Genomic DNA, 20,320 nt, shown 5'->3' on the forward strand with positions numbered 1-20,320 from the left:
TTCAAATGTTACACGTAATAACATATGTGAGAAATATTCCAGCTGAGCAGAAAAAAGGATTTTTGTGTCAAACCAATACACAAGGGGACTGATGTGAAATGTCAGATTAAATCTCTGCTTCAGGTTGAAGGAAAGACTCCTAATTCCTCTCAGACCAAATGCTGGTTGGCCTTACTCCCAGACCTCTTATTCTCAGTATCTGTGCCCTGCTCATGTAGGCCTGATTATAGTTTCTTTGGAGCTTTATGTTGCCTTGATTACAAGCAGCAATTATCATTGCTGCCAGCTAGGAGGAGCTAGGCAGAAAGTTTGCAGGCTCAGCCTTAAATGGAGGGTTGAACTCCATTACACTGTTAGTCGCTATTCCTCCTATGAAAAAAATAATTGGGAAAACAAAACTCCCCTCTTCCCTGGGCAGAGGTAGCATGGAATTTAGTTCAAAACAGAAATTACAACTCACCAACTGGTAATCCTGTGTAAATATCAATGAAAAAGCCAGGCCTTTGACTTCCACAGAGTGTGGAGAATTCATCTGCAAGAGGAAAACAAAGTGGTCACTATAGTATTTGGAATTAATCAACAGTCAAAAATTCATTGCATCCTTTGCCCCAAGAAAATTCTTCTTCTACTCTTTCAGCACCTGCAGGGCACACAGAGGTATGCAGACTCTTCCCTTAGGCTCACCATGTGATATGCTTAGTATGCATTTTGGTTCTCATTCAAAGGTCACTGAAGTTAGCAAATAAAACGATGTAGAGGGCTTGGGATCATATGATGATTTTGCTTTGCATATGCTTATCTCTGTGCATTACAGTTTTTGCATACAAGTCCAGATCTGACTTTTAAAAACCTGAACTGTAAGTTGGAAGTTATTCAAACAAGTGTCTAGGAAGTTTGTTCTTGAAGCAAACCACCTTGAACCAGAGTGGGATGTCCTGAGCTCAACTCTGCAGAGTCTTAGTCAGTGTGGAGGTGTCCTGTATGCCCATATAATTAGCCCAGAAACTCCTACACCTCACATTTAGCTGCCTGACACAGATCATTCTCAGAGGAGACCAAGGTACCTGTGTAAACCCATGGCTGATACAAAGGCCCTTTCTGGCAATCAGCAGTCAAGGCATAGCACAGCAGAAACCATATTTGTTGGAGCAATGCCAGTAAAACCTTGGTCAGTGCCTCAACACTGGATCAACAAGCATTTGCAAAGAGACAGATTAACCAATATAAAGCATGAAGTCTCCCAGACAGGGAAACTGGCACAAAGGAGGCATAGCCCAGCAGCATGAACACAAACCACTCCACATATGCCTTCATTGTGACTAGGGCTGATCAACTCCAGGCCAAAAAAGTAACTAATCCCTTCATTTTAGACACACAAGAGTGGACAAAGACATAGCATCTCTAACAATGTTACACTAACTAACAGTAATTATGATGCTACCAAGGCTTTCAAATAGCTTTGCAATGCAAAAACATACCAGTGCTCGGGATAGGACACTGTTCACAAGGCTTATTCCATGCACGTCCAATGTTGTAGGAACAGCAGCACATTTTCTTGGTCATATTAAAGAGCAGCTCACCATCACAGGTTTGATTGTCAGCATAGTAATTTCTGTAACATAGACTTCTTCTCATATCTGTGAAAATGAAGAAAAACCCAGCCCAATGCATTAGCAACTCTTATGGAAGATGATCTACCTGAAGGGTTTAGGAGGTACCTCCTTCAAATATATACTTTTTAGACCCCTGTCGAGTAGATGCTGCAGCACTGTGGAATACTACAGAACAGCTTGTCCCTAGAAGATTACTCTAAAAGTATGAAAAAGTGTTTGCAATACAAATATTCAAGAGCAACCAACATGGCTGTAACACTGATGACACTCAAAGGATTCAATGTTGGCCCAATACTGAAAAACATGACCTTGTTTATGGTTCCTCCAAAGAACTGCATACAGCTTGTGACTTCATTCTGTGAAGTCTGAGTAATTTTAGTAGTGTTTCACATGTAGAAGCTTTTAAAGCTGAAATGAAACTTGGAAAGGATGAACATAGAAAATATCAAATTAAAGGAGAAATTCTGATGAGATACTGAAAGATCTGTATTAAAAGTGATCTGCCTTGCTTTATTTAACAAAATTAATGAAAGAAGCTTGATCTTTCATTTAGTTAATTCTTGTGTAACTAAATTCAGAACAATAGTTCTGATTTGTGCCTGGTAAAGCCCTAGCCCAAAGCACCAAGATAAAGCTTTAAAAAAACCCAACCCATACCCATGCAGTTGTTTCCTCCGTTGACTTGCATGTAATCAGGAGGACAGATGCAGGTGTAGTTCCCGACAGTATTGTAGCATGTGCCAGGTCCACAAATGCCAGGTGTATCACACTCATTCACATCTAGAAGAGAACAAAAAGGCAGTGAGTGGCCACAGAAGCTTTCTCACTGTGCTTCTGAGAATGAAAATGTCTGAGTAATGCCTGAGGAAGGAAGGTACTGGTGGAGGAGAGCTGGAGGGGCTCTGAGAGAGGTCTTGGCAGACTGAAACCCACACAGAGAAGGAAGTGGTGGCACAGGTGGCCATGGAAAGCCTGGCTGTGATGCAAAGATGGGAACTCTGATATGTCTAGGCAGCTCAGAGAGAGCAATTTGGTTTTTGCACCTGTTGCACAAAAACAGTGAGGATCTCATCTACTCTGGATTCCCAGATCTGGACAAGAACCAAAGCTGTTCCCTGTGGAGTGCCCATCTCAGTAATTAATGATGCTAAACCAGACTGATTGGATGGTTCAAGTCTGTTTGACCAGGCAAAGTGAGCAACTTTCCCAACACAAGATTTCGTTTGCTTTATCAAGAGACTTTAACTTCTGTTTAAAAAAAACCCACCAAACTCAAACACAACACTGCCCCACTGCCCCTAAAACACCTCAGTTCCTAAAAATTCAAAAGTATTTCACTAGCCTTACCATTTTAAAGTATCTTTAACACACCACTAAGCAAAAATATAGAGGTAGATTTCCTCTTTAACATTTGTTGAGCTATGTAAGCACAATATGGATGAAGCACTTCGGTTCAGCCTTAATTTAGGACCCGAATCTTTTGTATTTCTGCAGTGTTTCGCACATCATAGGCACTATATTAACGTAATTAACAGTTTGGAAGGCTGAAGACAGCCTGGGCAATGGGAAATTTAAGGACTTGATGGGCTGCTTGAAGTTTTATATCCAGTGCAACCTGACAGTTGCATGTAATATGATGAACATGTACTACTGACTGTGCTGACTGTGCTAAGGAAAGGAAAATGTTTTGCAGTACAACCAATGTTCTCAATTTGACATTGAGACCAGCAAGAGAGAAAATAAGCAGCAGAAGAAAGGCTGTACACACTGTAACCAGCCCAGCAGACTCATGGGGCAAGTTTGCTCTTTATCTGACTGCTTATTCATTATCCATTACCAAACAGCTATTTCTTATAGCTGGTTAGTAAATTATGTTTTACCTAAAGAAAAATTGTTGGATTTTCTGGTCTTGATCAAAATCTGATAATTTTAAACAAAAATTTGCATATATTTCAACATGGGCAAGAAGGAATTTTCACTCTCTCAATGCAAGACTTCAACTTGTTCCAATTTTTCCATCCTTAAGCTTTATACTGCTTGGTCTGGTTACATTCCTTTTCAAGGACAGATTAATTCTTCTGCATATTGATCTGTCATAATTTTCTAAGAATAAAAGCAGAAGACTAGTTAGGTGAAGGCTACGTACCATCGCACACTCGAGTTTCTTCATTCAAATAGTACCCTGATGGACACTGACACTGGAAGCTACCAAACGTATTAATACATTTTCCTCCTTGGCAAAGTCCAGGTAGTTCTTGACATTCATCAATATCTGTTCAAACAAAACCACACATATTTCATTCATGCTTTTCCATGAAAAACAACACTCACTGAAGAGTGTCAATTTTAGATGTGTAAATATAGCAAAATGTAAACATTACCTTCTAATATAACTGTAATAGGGTTTGGTCGGAATCCTTCCCCTCCGGGGCAAAGAACCTTATATTCAGCTGAAAACAAAATAGATTTATGAACCTAAAACAGTAGAAGCATTTTCAGCACAATGATTTTTGAAAATTAATGAGATTATTACGGGTAATTTAAATGTGAAGTAACCAGATATAAACATTCAGTTTTACTCTGTAACATCAACTGCTATTCTGTTTCATAATGTAGTTTTTTGTGTAACAGCAAACTTGCTGAGAAGTGATAATAATATTCTGACTAAATAATCTTTTTGAAATACTAGTAAAATTTTTGGTTAAGACCGGTAGAACCCTGTCCCCTGCATGTGCACAATAAATGATTACACTGGTATTTGAGTCACCTGGCTAAATTAGAAAACAAAATCCAACAAACACATTGTACTGCTGTGTTTAACCCAGGAAAGCTGACTTACTTGTGTTCACAAGTGGGCAATGTTCACAGGGAACTCCCCAAGCTTTGCCCAGGGAGCAGCAACAAGAGGCCTTGGAAACACCGACTCCAATCTCATTGCTGCAGAAGGTGCCACCGTTATCTCCACGAGTTTTAATGTCCAGGTAACAGTTGCCAGATCGTGTATCTATTCAGAATGCACATAATGACAAACACATCTTATGAGAGAGGAAAACAACACATCATCTTGGGATGAGGGACACCTTCAGATGGCTCTCATTTCTTGTAGGACAGCCAAAGAAAGTAACTTGTGTTGTCCAGGAGGGCCTAGCTTTTCCTGCTTAGATAGGATGGTGGTGTCCCGTTCCTTGGCTTCGTTAGACTTCTCACAAAGTAGGGAATTTATTCAGCATGACCAAGGGCAATTCAGCCAGGCCTTTTCTCATTTTGATTCACATTTTCAACTGCATTTGTATATCCTTCCAGTTCCAGAAACCCACTGCTTTCTCCTCTCCTTGAGGTTAACAAGCATGAAAGCATCTACTAAATGTTAGGAATTTCAAATACGTTTGAATTTGAGGAGCATCCCTATGCCCTCTTAAATAAACAAAAGCAAAATAATATCAGAGGATCACTAAGTAGTTGGAGTTTAATACACGAGCATTTCCATCGATCATGAAGCTGCACCTAGCCAAGCTGTGCTCAATGCTCCAAGAGCATGGGCTGCTTTATGCCACAACTTCATTCGCCTGCCACCTTGGGGCCAGCTGGATGGTGGTTTAAGCTTGTTGAAATTTAAAATTGTCTCATGCCTCCTGTAAATTGTGGACAGCTGTAACAAGCCCCAGGGGGTTGGTTCTGGCAGCCGGGCACTGCTGGCATGCTACATCACTCTGGACACACTCCCGCTGCAGTATTACAACTTCTAAGCCAGGGGCAGTGGGGTGGGAGTTGGAGTGCCTGTTCCAGCCCTCTTCCATGACCTGGGACTTTATTCCTCAACACTTAGCCTTGCAGCCCCTCTGTGCAACTTCACTTGTAAATAATATAAGGAGTGGTCCCTTACCAACACATCCAACTCGGGTGGGATTCAGCTCAAAATCGGGAGGGCACTCACAGGTGTAACTACCAGCAGTATTGACACACGTGCCACTAATGCAGGTTGTGGGATCTGCACATTCATTAACATCTGCAAGAAAAAACAGCACGTGGTAGGCAAATAACTCGAGGACGGTGCAAACCATCGATATATCAGGTATCATATGCTGACCACCAAAAAATCCCGTTAGTTATGAGATACTGATCTCCAGAAAGCTCTAAAAAATACATACACATTTTAGAAGAACAGTAGTCTGAGATGAATTCATCATTTCATGAGGGAAAAAAAAAATGTTTTTCCTGGAAAACCAATCTATGAACTAAAATTCACATAAAGTACTAAAAAAATACTTAAACGAAAAATACATGACAAGGTTATAGCTTACCATCCAGTACTGTGAATGGAAACTACAAGGCACAACACCTCTACACCTGAGAGATGTGGACAGACAGAGGGGTTACCTCTGCTCTGTTTTTCCCCTTTTTCTCTTAAGCTAATGGGATATCAGAGGTTGACAAAGAAGGGGAGAGAGGAGTGTACAAAAGGCAAGAAGGAGAATTTCGTGATATACAGTAGGGAAGTCTGTATTTTCCTATATCCAGACTGATTTGTATAGCTTTTTAAAAGAATTTCCTAAGGAGCTGATCATGACACTAATAGAAACTTTAAAAGCATGTTGTTCAAAATTATCTTTACCTGTGCAGTTACCACCACTTCTGTCCAACTCGTAGCCCACTTCACATTCGCATCGGAAAAGTCCAGGGAGGTTATGACAAGTACCGTAGACACAGATGTTAGGAAGTGAGCACTCATCAATATCTGATAGAGGAACAGAAGGGGAAAAATATGAAGTTTCCTTATCTTTTTAAGATATAGGCAAAGAACTGCAAAAAAGTTCAGAAAACACAGATCTAGAAGCCAACTGCTTCTTCACACCATGTAAGACCAGAAAAAACAACATGCAAGATTTATGTTTGGAGCCCAAGGAACCTAATCCATAACCTTTTTTTTGGGCGAAAGGCCCTTTCCAGTGTTTCTGGAAGCCATGCCAGAAACAAACTGAGCTTATTAGTGGGCTAATCTGACAAGTAGCAAAATTAAACATGGCAGGAGATATGCTTTAAAAAATGAAGTTTATTCTAAATTAGCAGTCATCTGCAGAAAGCTGGACATCAGCAAAGGAAAAGCTTGTGCTCAAAGGTGAACTTGAAGCTCATTTTCAGATCTCTGAATTTGACAGATTTCAAGTTTGCCAAACAGAGCTCACTTTTGTGCCTTTTGTCCAAATCATTGCATCTGATTCAGTATTTACTGAATGCTGTATGCACTGCACAAAAAACAACCAAATTGATACATTAAAAAAGTGTGTGTTTACAAAGGACCTTAAAATACTGCATTTAGTGAGCACATCTGAGACATCAAGGAAAGTCTGTTTTAGCAACAGAAGCTAGGCTCTATACAAGCTATTTAAAGTTAGCTAAAAGGTTTGAAAGTAAATTGTTTCATGAAACATTATGAAATCTAATATTGGTTTAGTTTACACAAAAATTCACTCTCATAAATTATTTCTCTTGGTAGATTACTAAAAAAAATACACAGAACACTTTTCAGGGGAAAAAATCCTATTTATAGTGATGTACTTATGAACTCCATCAAATACTAGTTACTATGACTTATTACTGTGTCAGATGATATGATTTCTTCTTCTTGACTGACTTAAATGATTAGTGTGATATCAACTGAGGATTTCAAATGTTACAATCAAATATATGACCTTAATCATGTTGGTAACATGTTTGTTATTTGATTTTTGTGAATCTTTGGATATGGAAAGCTCTTATAAATGACTTGTAAAGAGTTAACTGACAGCTCTGTTTCAAAACTGAACAAATACTGATGGGATTTTTTTTTTTTTGGTGGTCATATAAACTTTCTGCAAGGCTTCAAACTCCGATTCTGCACCTCCCAGAAGCCCTCAAAGCATGTTCACTGTATTAGCTACCAAATCAGCGTTTTTCAGCTTCATATACACCAAGGCAAAGTAACAACTTTTTCTGTTTAACTGTTATGAATAAAATGAAGAACTGGGTATAAAGATGAAATGGCAGCTGACAGTACCATTTGGATCACCAATCAGACCCAGAAATATATGTCATAAGATAGGCTCCAAAAGGCTGCTCTCTATATATACAATAGGTAGATAAACACCTAGAGGCCCATAATAAATGTATAAACTGAAAAAAAGCAACTGCTAGCGACAATTTTCATGCAGCTCTCAATACAACCAGAACTGCAATCAATTGTAAAATTTTTCAAACATAAAATACTATTAAGGCAGAATTTGTTGAGTGTTGTTTAAAGCTTGCAGATAATTACCTTCACATGCTTTCCCATCTGGACTTGGCAAAAATCCCATATCACATTCACAGCGATATCCTCCAGGGGCATTGAGGCACTGCCCATTTTCACAGAGATTCAAGTTTTCTGAGCATTCATCAAGGTCTGTAAAAGGAAGAGAAATTGCAGGTTTACAATAAACAAGGTTTTCTCACCATTTGTTTCAGCTGAAGCATGCAGTATTTCAAGGACTTTAATTATTCTATATTAGCTCTGAACACTTGCAGAAGAAACTAGTTATGTGCAGAGGCTGTTGCATGTAACAGCTTGGTATATTCCTAACATGTTGAAAATACAGCTTCTAATCAAAAGTAAAATCACGGGGCACAGACTCCTAAAGTAGCTACAGTTAATAACAACTGGAGGCAGTACACAGGGTCAAAATTAGACTCAGAATGAGCACGTGAATTTTATTACAGTTATTGTCTCTATTACAGCAAAGCCTAGCGGCAGCAATTGAATAAAGAGATTTACTGTGCAATGAGCAAACATATGGTAATAGGCATTCTCCATGTCAAACATACAAAAAAACTGACAAAAAGTGGCACTGAGGAGAAAATAACTTGATCAAAATTAAACTGCAGGTTAACAGCTGATGAGAAAAACAGCTACTGGACTACACTGCCCTTCAGATAGATTGTGGCCCTTACTCTCTAGCTGAAATTTTATACATCACAAAAACACCCTACTTGTTGCAACAGAGTCTGGCTTGCAGTGTGAGCTTGTAAAAGTCCATGGCTGGCAAATCAAAGGTAGTGACCACCAGGCTGAATGTTGCACACTTTGCCAGAGGACTTACAGAACATTTGCATGCCCTAGTTTCAGTCCCAGCCACCTCTTGAATCCACGAACAATAAAGTATCCAAATTTAAAAACTAATAAAAAGTTCTACTGAATGCAGAAACTCCGTAAGCACGCCATTTGAAAGACGTAGTTTATAGACTCCTAGAAATCATCATATGGGAAATTAACAAAGAGCACTGGGTTATGAAGGCCACTAAGGAAGCTGAATCAGATTCAAGAGTAAATTATACGGACAGAATTAAACAGAATCCCAGGGTCCATTTCTAATTTGGAAGGATTCAAATTCAGCCTTAAACCTGCAGAGCCAAATTCTCAGATGCCATAAAAACCTGCTGTAGCTGACACAGTGCTGCTGATTTGCACCAAATGAAAACCTGGATCGCCAGCTGTCTATCGCATGGCTTTATTCCAAAGAGGGTCACCCTCCATGAAGCATCACCAGCGACACTGATACCCTTAGTGTAATAGTACGACTCCTGATGACTAAGCTTACATGAGCTAATCCATCCTTCAAAGCAGAAGACTGAAGTGTGGGTGGGAAACATCTCTCTAGAAATGTTTTATAATCACATTTACAGTTTATAAAATGAGGTTTCAGAAGCAGCTGCTTCCATCATTCTACATGTCAGCACTGCATCCTGACACCGTCTCTCAGGATGACACAGTAAAGAAGGCAGACAGCACACAGTCACTTATGGAAAGAACAAATATTTTTAGGCAATTTTATGAAGTAATTTTAATGCATGTGCCCTATTATTTAAATATTAAGGTGGGCAGCCAATGGACTGGTTTACTAACTAGCTAAATTCTATGATCAAGCATTGTTTTAATAATTTTGCCACCCATTCCAACTAACAAGAAAAGCTCAATGAAAACTTGCATTTTATCAAGTGAAAAAAGTGGCTGCTTTAGACTAGGTATAATACACAGTATTTCTTTCAAGTTATGGCAGCTTAGGTGAAGTAGAAGACAACGGAAGATGACATATTAGAGAATAATTTCAAATGTTTAAAAGCTATTTTTGTGTATTGAATTGTAGACTAACTTAGGTCACAAGGGACCACTGGAGGCCATCCAATGCTTTCCTACGAAAGCTCACCTGTACAAGTGAAGCCATCCCCAGTATAACCTTCTTTACACAGGCAGCGGTAAGAGCCCATTGTATTCTTGCAATCAGCATGTGGGCTGCACATGTGGGTTCCATTGGAGCACTCATCCAGATCTTTAAAATAATTAAAAAAAAAAAAAAGAAAACAAAAGAAAAAAGCAATGTTAGTTAAAAAACCACACCATGAATACAAACTTTAAATAGTGTATGGCACACAGCAGCTCTACTTTAAATAATCTTCCATCACAAAACCCACACATATGTAGGGTCATCTGACTGCAAAAGCAGGCACAGTTTATTTGCAGCCCAACAAAGAAGTCTGACAAGGTAACTGTGAATGAGGAAGCTGCAAGGCACTCTCAAAACTAAGACCTGTATCTTGTTTTCATGGGGAGCACCAGGAGACCTCTCACTGCCTCCCATCAGCTGCCCTCAAGGACACAGCGTCTCTCTCCATGGTCCAGTCTGTTTCCACCATCTCACAAGCCAAACATGAGATAACACTGATTTCACAGTTACCATGGTGGATAATTTGTCCTCCAACAGATCCTGTCAAATCGACCTAACAAGCTTGATAACCGTTTGTCTTCTCAATTTGTAAGTGTGGTACTGTTTTTTTCAGAACTGCTAGGACTCAGTTTTGGTCTGACCTTACAAATAAATACAAATGCATATGACCCTCACCTGTGCACTTGATACCATTTCCAATCCAGCCAGGGCTGCAGCTACATTTGAAACTTCCGGCTGTGTTTGTACATATGGCATGTCTATCGCAGTTATGGGCTCCAATTTCACACTCATTGATATCTGTAAAAACACAAGAGATGTTTGAAGAGCTCATGGATCAAACTTTCTCATACCCAGGTAACTGATACCGAATTTCTCAAGACAAACAATGTGAACATGAAAGCAAACCCACATTTCTTTATAACATGACATTTAAAAATTAAGCAGAAGAGAAATAAAATGACAACAAAGAAATGCAAAGAAGCATGTAGCATATTTCAAACATGTGCTGCCCTACTATTTATTTTTCTGACAGGCATATAAAGCAGTACTTCTGCAGTTCACTCCAAAGCGTGGTAACTTTTATATTCAATGGGGGAAACAGTAACTCAGGTTTGCCTTCTTTTTCTAACTGCTGTGCTCAGAAAGAATGTAAGACACAGCCTTTGGGAAGAAGAGGACTAGCATACATAAATATTACCACTGCAGGTGTTCAGCATCCCGGGATGTATGTTTGTTAAGCAGCTTTGCAACAGTTTGTGGGTCAAATTTGATGACTTAAGAGCTGGTGTGAAGACCTGTGCTCCCCTGACAATAGAGAGATACCACTACAATGTACTGGCTTGCATCTTGACCATATCTTAACATGACTGAGGGAAAGAAGACAGCTTTCCCATCTGCCCATCCTGGAGTCTGCAGAGAGGGACTCAGGTGGTTCTACAATGCATGGTTTGCTAAAAGGTCTCAGAGGCAACTCTGCTGCCCAGGGACTCCTAGAATGCAGCACTCCCACAGCCCCCACTGTAGCTGCAAGGGTGCTGATGAACATGAGCTGGGCACCACCTGCAAAACCTCCTCCTAGGATTATCCCTAGGCAGTTAACAAAGCCAGGTTCTGCTTTGCCAGAGACTGTGTGGAAGGTGGAGGACGGGCTGTACCACTGTACTTAACGTGACAGCTGATGGACACAAAGGTCATCAGGCATGCAGTTTATTAGTAACTCAGGAAACCTAACACAGTAGAAAAAAGGCAGCATCCTTGGAGACACGAGGCAGCAAGGCATTCAATCTTCAACAATTCATGCCAGCACATTTTATTTCAGTACTTGCTATTTTCACCTTATTTTCATTCTTGGGCATTCTCTGGCAATGTCAAAATATATAAACCAAAAAAACCAAACTGAGCTCCATTCTCCCTTGTCACAAAACAATATTAATGCCCCATATAAGTACTTGGAGAATGTATAAACTCAAAGGCAAAGTTTTCAGAAATTACCACTGGTAACTAAAACAAAACTGGCAGGAATTTTCTTACACGTCTGAGCTACAGATTTTACAGTGTTTTCTGTAACCAAGCTCTCTCTAACTGTGCTTTACTTCCATGCAGGATGTAAATTATCTAGATTTCACATCAAACCCCTAATATTTATATCAATTTTTTCAGCCCTCCCAGGTGCCTTTGCTGTCGCAGTAAGCCAAATCATCTCATTCTGTACAATTGCTGATGGAAAGGGAAAACAAGCTCACAAACTCTGCATGATTCCACACACAAAAACCCAGCTCAGACTCCTCTCAAGAATATGATTAAGAAAAGGTATCAGCCATCAGCCATGTAACAACCTTTGGGGTTATAAGCCCCAAAACCACAGACTTCAGTTTCCCTACCATTGTAGCTAAAAACAATCAGCATTTTGAAGAGGGCAAGAGCGTGGAGCCATTTGGGAAAGTGTCCTGGTACCATCTTAACCGTTTCCTTTGTAACCCTGTTTTAGTTTTTTCTGCCCACCCTTCTTTAGACAAAAGCCTGTGTGTCCTGTCTCTATGCCTTGTACATATATTTTGTCTTTTCACAGAAGCTACATGTGACTCTGAGAAGCAGACAACATACGTCTTTCATCCTACAACTAAATACTCAAGTCTAGAAATTACCCAAACTCACTGTTGGTTTGGGGTTTTCTGGTTTGGTTGGTTTTGTGTTTGGCTTTGGTTTTTTTTTTTATAAGTCTGTAAAGTGGAATTATATCCAATCCGACTTTTCTGGGTTTCTTAATAAATGAGGCATTGCTCTGAATCAAAACCTCAGACATGAGTATTCCCATAATCTGAATGCTGATGTCTAGATATAGATCTAAATCTGGCAGCTGGAATCTGCTATTAATGAACGTTGACTGCACCAATAACCCTGAAAACATGTAAATGGACACTTGCTTTTTAAAAATTAAAAAAAGGGTCAGGAGCAGATAATCTCAGAGTATATTTGCCTTTAGCATGTGCAGAAACTCATATGAAGATAACATCACCCTAAACAGGAAACTAGTGTCTGTCAAAAACCTTAAGGGTGGTCAGAAAAAAACCCTTCATTTTGGCTTGGACTGAAGGGAACGATTAGAAGAAATTTCGAGAGGTCAGCTACAGTATACATTGACATAAAAAAGCTGAGGCAAACACTCTATATTTTAACCTTTATATTATCTTAAACCCCAAACTGTTAAACCACTGCTAACATTAAGATTGCACTGTATTTGATTATTTGATGCTTTGAAACACACAAACAATAACATGCTTCCTTATACCCTGTGGAGTACAACAAAACAACACAAAAAACATCATCAGCAGAGAGATTTCTGCCAAGAATTTTTTTAAACCACAAGCAAACACAAACAGAAACTTGCATGCAACAGCTACACCACAATGAAGTCATGTTTAGGCTCAAATTTAAGTCAATCTAAAACAAATTTTCAGCTCTACGTAAAGTGACTGTGGATTCCATCCCATCCCACCTTGCACAGACCCGCTAACACTTTGCACCTAAGAGCCCCCATTAACACCTCTTCAGTGGAAGAGCAGCACTGTGACACTGGTGCCCTTGCGCTGGACACTTGTTCCCCTGTCAGCTGTTTGAGACACACATGCTAAAAAGCTTGGAATCTTCTGCAGGATGGAAGTTGTGAGCACAAATCTGTATCCAAACATGAGTATTCATAATGGGATCAACTTTCTCAGAGATCATCCACTGAAATGCCATTCCACTTGCTTTGACCAAAATCCTGAAATTCTTTTCAGCTTTTTTTCTTGGAAAAATTTTCAATAGATATCAATGTTTTTTGCCTGGGTAAAGATCAAATAGGGAACCCAAAATCTATTTTCTAGTATCATCTACCTTTATTGGGACATTGCAGAGCTTATTTCACTGATGCATGGAAAGGTTTTCAGACACTTAAATGAAAGCTGATTGAGGCATATAAAATACCATCACTGGCCTCATCCCAGATTTTACTTCTTTTCAAAGCTATCTGCATTTAACTCAGATGTTGTTTTGCTATAATCCCGATTCTCTCCTTTCACTGCACAGCTGAGTTATAAGCCTAAATTTATTGCATTGCAATTATTTCCAAGGCAAAGGAGATCTCAGACCAAACACGGTCCTGTGTAAATGGGGCAGTGAAACCAATGGAATTTATGCCTGCTTATACTGGAGCTTAATATGGATTTATGTTGCCATAAGTATTGAATTATGGCCTCACAGAACGAAACAAAAAGGAGAAGTTGAGCTCTGTAGGGGAAAAATTAACTCAACATAAATATCTTTAATAAGAGCAAGAGTCCAGATTGTGCTGTCTGCATGGCAGTACAAACAGTACTACACTCTTCAAATACTCCAACTATTTTCGTGTAATTGTTTGAAAAGAAAGGCATTACTCAGTCTGAGTAAAGGTATCATGACCCAAAGAGCACACAGGAGGACACTGCTCAAGTCAGGGTTTCGCACAATGATGGCCTATTCCCATTGACTTCAGGGGGATTTTCACTAAAGAGTAAAGGAGTGAGTCACTGATTTATATCAACCTTCTCCTTCTGCCTCCAGTATGAGGCCATGATGAGCCAAGGAAAATAAAGACATTCCAATCCAAGACTGACACTGCATCCTCAGCTGGTCCCATTGTGCCCCAGTCCTGCTGCACACATGTTCTCAGCTTTGTAATTGCACAACTCCTATTAATATAAGGGAGTTGTCTGTCTACAACAGATGAGAATACGCATGATAAATAATATGCAGATCTGACATCATAACAATCCCAAGCACTCTGGGGGAAAAAACCCTGTCAGTCACCCTATTTTGTTGGCTCTTTCAGTTCTCTCCTCTGGACAAACATTTTTTTCTCTCAAGCCATTGGCAATTAATAGTGTCTCTCCCATTAATCACAGAGGCACAAATTTTTAGGGCTGTTGATGTGCAGCAAAAATACACGTCATAGATACCTGTCATGTTGGCACTATGCTTGCAAACGTGGCAACCAAAGGAAAGAAACGGCTAGCCAGTATGTGCACAGCGCATCCCTATGCAGTCTGGAAGTGGATCATTAAACTCGGCCAGAGAGGAGCATGGGGATAAGTCACTGTATTCTCATCTATACTCTGGAAACACCCAAGTCATTCCTCTGCGTTTGAACAGAATGAAAGCAAACATTAACCCATGAAAATTCACATGTTCATCACAGGGCATGAAACTCTCAAGCTACTCTGTGTACCATTTACCTTTTCTGTTAGGTTTCACTGAGGCTTCAACAGCCTATAAGGATTCTTCGCAAAGTGTGAATTTAATTCAGACTCTGCCTATAAATCAGCATTGTTTGTCAGGAATTATGCAAATCCCTTAAGTATTTTCTGACTTTTAAATTTTTTTGGCACTCTCTGCATATCTATGCATTTTATCGCACTGACGTTTCACTGGTATTTCAAGCCTGGGCCCAATTCCCACAGGGTCAGTCATCTGGTGGGAGTCACAAGGCATTTCCTCCTCCTGGGTCACTGCCCATGTGATCAGGTAGGTAGAAGGGAAGGCTTTTCAGAGGGACAATACTGAATTTCAATTTAATGCTCACACAAGTATAAAAATGTATGGAAAAAGTCTCTATTCTGATCGCTATATCTGTAAAATTGTTCTCTCTTTTAAATCACTCTTGGATTTCATTCAGCTTACTGCACCGTAAGCACCTCTTGGAATTTCACATGGGGCAGTTCTGTTCTTGCCTGCTATCCATCCTTACATCATCAGCCTTGGGCGCAGTATGTTATTGCTGGACAGATGCCTACTCACAATATGCTCCTTCTGTAATACCCCCATTTGGCGGGCAGCATCTTAATATTATTATCTTCTGGTATTTGGCCTGACACAGCCATCTCCCAGATTCATAAGGGGAAATGTATTTGTTTCACTGATACCAGAACTCTCTTGTGCCATCGAGACTGAAACACAATGTATTATTAATGGCCAGAAGCCAAAGGCAGGGGAGAGATGCAAGCACATTATGCAAGTCACAAAACATTATGGACCTATTTCTGAGGGAAATGACAGGGCTCACCTCTTCCTTTCACCATATCATGCGTCCTTCTTTTTATAACTATGTTATTATCAGCCATGCAAGTATGGAGTGTGCACTCAGTCCTCCTTTATCCACTATCATCATCATTACTGGATGACAGCAAGTAGTGTTCAAGACCAAACTCTCCAACCTCACACCCCACTCTAAGGCGACAGCTTGACATCTTCCACTAGCCTTTCTCCAAACAGCATCAGCATGGCCCTTGCAGAGTCAGAGCCTGGTCTCAGCCCCTCACCTCCCTGAGCCTGCTGTGGAGAAATCCAGATGATTTTTAAAGCACGTTAATTTTTGATCTGATGACTACCTCAGGCAGCGTCTGCCCCCAGGTTCACCTCATTCGGTTTGACTTTGTGAAGAGCGCCCTAAGCCTGTGCAAGCACAGCTCCACCAGGACCAAACAGGAGGACTGCACACACAGCCGTAACTGACCAGGATGGGTGGGAGAGAGTCAGAGAAGAATTTGTTCCTCTGAAAGTATCACAGAAAGTAAATCTAAGGCTCTACATCAACAGTGAAATATTGCAAATTTACAGGCAATACTCCAGAGTGGTGATGAATCACAAAATACAAATGCAAGTGCCAATATAGGATTTCATCTCTGCACAAGTATGTATGTACTTTATTGACAGAAAAAGCAAAGACAAGATATTTGTCACAAAGCTGGGCAATCTGGAACCAGGATAGGGGAAAACTTTGCAATCTTCTCTCTAGTGGCTATGTACCATTGCCTGCCTAGAAAAATCTAAAATGAACTTCTCTAAGACAGTCTTGCCACAGTTTGCCTTGTGAATGGAAATTAAACCATTTGTAGCACTGTGCCTAGGAAACCTGCATCTACAATGTATATTTTTGCATAATTTTTTTAAATTATATTTTTGTTACTAAACCCTGTCCACGTTCTTACTGAGAACCAAGGAGGGGGGGAACTAACATCTGTGTGGGATGGGAATGTAAGTCAGTGGGTGGATTCTGAACAATGTTAAATGATTGGGGAAAAAAACCTCATGTTTATTTGTTAAAATGGAAACAATCAGTAATGACAAGGGAGCTGAAATATTTAGACAAAACTGTAATGGAACCCAGAGGATGTTATTTAGTTGTTCTAATGAAACAGAGTACCTCCCATTCAAAATGTGCACATTTTTGTAAATTTTTTTCCACAGAAGTTCCTAAAAACCGTGGATGCTTTTCATCTCTCTGTAAGACTAGAATTGAATCCTGAGGTCAAGGTGCTGTTGGCAAGGTCCCTCCAGAAGAAGTCTTGAAGGATGCTCTCATGGTCTGCTGTACCTGATCCTGGAAACTTCAGCTCTGCTCTAATACTGTGCAAACATGAGGTGGGGAATTCAAAGGCCTCCATCAGTAAATTAGACTTTTTAAAAACCAGAATGTAAGAATCTGCACACTGTAGTCACAATGGGACCTGTATCCACACAGTTTCTTCAGCATGAAACCAACCTAGGAAGTTCCTGCTCTGCTTCCTCCCTTTTCTTATTTAAATCCAAAATATTTTGGTGATTTATTTTGAGTATGATCCCAACTCAGCTGTATCAGCATAACTGATACTTCACCTTTTTGTCTTAGACCACTGGCCTCTTTCAAATTACTGAGCCCCTCTACAGCATCTGTTGTAATTAAGATGTCCTGGTGGTTTTCCTGGTGAGTGCCATCTTCCCTGGGACACCGGTATATAGGCAAAAGCAGCAGAGGATGGGTTGAGGGAAAGATAAAGACATGTGAGGCAGTGGGAAGAGCCCACATGACAGACAGTTTCTATCCAGAGGGCTGGGCTTGGCTGGGACCAGGAGGAAGGGATTTCCCTGCCTCTCAGTTAACAAAAAAGTATTGCTTGGGACATTTGCCACTACCCTGTGTCACATGATGCCAAAATGGTGGCTATTTCCCCACATTTCCCCAGAAGCCATACCTCAGATTTCTCCCCTGCCTCCATGACCTTTCTCTGTCTTTTGCCTTCTGCTAGTTGCTTCATCTTCCCTGACTGCTCCTTACACTGGGAGTGATAGCCGCGCCATGTGTAACTGATCAGCATGAGGGTTTTCAGGTCTAGGGTACTGAAGATCTTCATATAATTTAGCACAGAAACAAAGAACATTGAAATGTTGGTCTACAGGGTACAATTAGGGATTTCTTGGATTTAGATCAGTTCATATGTAAGTCAAAGGCAGCTGTTACTAATGCACAACTATTCATCCACGGTCCAATATGCAAAGTACAACTCCAGCTCTCAGATTCTTCTATGAGAGCTGTAAAAAACAGCTTCATATATTTGGGGCACTTACAGAAGTATATTATTAACTCTGTACAATAAGGGCAGACTAAGAATAAAAGTTTGTCTCAAATACATTGCCAGAAATGTGTTTACCCTAAGTCTACATTAAAAATTATATTAAACATATGTTTGCATTCATATTTGGGCAAAGTCTAAGACTCTCAACACCTTGGCTTGAGACACCAGCTCTAGGATTATTAATATCATGCCCTTGGAGCCTGTATACTTGAAACTCATTTCTGTTTGCTGGCAATACATGAAATAATGCAAATTCTGATTTTGCTGATATAATGTAGTTGAGTAGCTGTATTGTTGCCACTTTGCAGAAATTGAAAATATATTTTAGCACATATTTCAAGCCATCTGTGTTTGCCAAAATAATGCTTGGAACAGATACCTGTTATTTCCATGCATAGTATACAATTAACTAATCCAAATGCACTGAGGTCCTCAGGAGTCTGTCAAGTTACAGGCAATGGCATTTTCAGTTCTCTTAGACCAACAACAATGCAGTAATAAGCCAAATTTTGTTCCCAGTGGACGTTTTGTCACTCATTTCAGCAGAAGCAGCATCAAGCTGAATGTTGTGCCACTGAAGGTCAGCAGAACACAAGTTCAGTAAATTTGGATAAGAGATACAATATTCAGCACAAATAAACTAAAAGAAGCACAGTGAGAGGAGGTTTCGAACACTAGAAAAAAGCACATGCAGACTCACGAGTTTAACTAAAGGTTAATAATTAAACCTTAAAACATACCTGTGCAACCAGTTGTGCCTTTCTTCCCTGAATATCCCATATCACAATGACAGATAAATGAGCCTTTTGTATTCTCACATGTTCCACTCAAACAGATGTTTGGATGCAGGTCGCACTCATTAACATCTAAAAAAACCATAAATTAAGATTTATTAAATAAAATTCTTAGAAAGTAACTGGCAAAATCTCTTGAGATACGATGTTTTGGTACAAAAATGGGAATATCTATGCAAAGAGAAAACTGCATAGGTTAGTTATTCCTTACCTAGTGTACATTTTGAGATCTGTTTTAACGCTGCTATATTACCATAGCTGTATTAATATACCTTTAATTCCAACTTTCCTTAAAAATAGAGACTAAGATTCAGCATATTATCCAAATAATGACTATGACTATTTATTGATGCTTTCTATGTACATGTGTGTGTATATACATTTATATATGCATGCATACATTATCTAGATTTGTAGAAACATTTCTCCTCAAACACGCTCCCAATTTTTAATTTAAATGTGAAAATTTGGTTTTGGACATACATTGTTTCATGACTTTGTTCTACCGAAGTACAACACTTGCACATAGTTTTGTCTTAGAGACAAGTTTAAATCGGCACTGGTGATTTATCTTGCTAGAAATTTTCCATGGCATCATCCACCAGCACTTCCTTTCTGCAAGCACTCTTTCATCTGAGCTGCATAAAAACCTCACTGGAAGAGGACCCAAAGATACAATGCTATAGACGCATGTCTGCATCCCAGTCTACAGGGATATACAGAGATTCCATCTGCGTTTGATAAACATAGCTTGTGCAATGGGGCTGATGCTATGGTCAGGTGGTCAAAATCAGGGCATAAGAGCAACACTTTAAATATCATTGTCTTCACACTTGTAAATAGTGCCTTAATAAATAATTTTTCCCTAGTTAATGCAGATTGGAATATATGTACTTTCACTTACCTATGCAAGTCTTCATGTCTTCAGAAGCCATGAATCCATCATAGCAAAGACACCTATATTCTCCTGGAATGTTTGTACACTGGCCTCCATCACAAATGTTAGGATTGTCTTCACACTCATCAATATCTACAGGGAAAAATCAAATTAAAATATGCTACCTTTATGCAATGTAACTAACAATAATCATGGCAAGCAAACATTTTAATGCTCTGATAAACTTGATGAAGACTGAATCTTTGCAAATAACTGAATGGTACATTGCAAAATTGTCCTGATGAGTAAGCCTCCTCATCTCCAGCTGAAGTCAGTGGCAAACATTCCCCTCAGACTCCAATGGGAACAGGAACCAACTTGGTAGATAAAAAAG

General features: G+C 39.7%; 1 protein-coding gene across 1 annotated transcript in view; it reads right to left on the reverse strand.

The window, feature by feature from the left end:
* The window catches only part of FBN1 (fibrillin 1), a 68,445-nt gene that overhangs the window by 31,061 nt on the left and 17,064 nt on the right, over window positions 1–20,320 (reverse strand). Inside the window, exons 13-25 of the mRNA XM_009697653.1 lie at window positions 19,954–20,079; window positions 18,996–19,121; window positions 10,523–10,645; window positions 9,830–9,952; window positions 7,906–8,031; window positions 6,226–6,348; window positions 5,497–5,619; window positions 4,453–4,617; window positions 3,995–4,063; window positions 3,760–3,885; window positions 2,271–2,393; window positions 1,479–1,637; window positions 461–532 (exon numbers count right to left, since the gene is read on the reverse strand). Of these exons, the coding sequence (XP_009695955.1) occupies window positions 461–532; window positions 1,479–1,637; window positions 2,271–2,393; window positions 3,760–3,885; window positions 3,995–4,063; window positions 4,453–4,617; window positions 5,497–5,619; window positions 6,226–6,348; window positions 7,906–8,031; window positions 9,830–9,952; window positions 10,523–10,645; window positions 18,996–19,121; window positions 19,954–20,079 (1,584 nt within the window). The remainder of the gene's footprint in view (window positions 1–460; window positions 533–1,478; window positions 1,638–2,270; window positions 2,394–3,759; window positions 3,886–3,994; window positions 4,064–4,452; window positions 4,618–5,496; window positions 5,620–6,225; window positions 6,349–7,905; window positions 8,032–9,829; window positions 9,953–10,522; window positions 10,646–18,995; window positions 19,122–19,953; window positions 20,080–20,320) is intronic.

The sequence above is a fragment of the Cariama cristata genome, unplaced genomic scaffold (assembly GCF_000690535.1).
Source record: "Cariama cristata isolate BGI_N322 unplaced genomic scaffold, ASM69053v1 scaffold37723, whole genome shotgun sequence".
Taxonomy (NCBI): domain Eukaryota; kingdom Metazoa; phylum Chordata; class Aves; order Cariamiformes; family Cariamidae; genus Cariama; species Cariama cristata.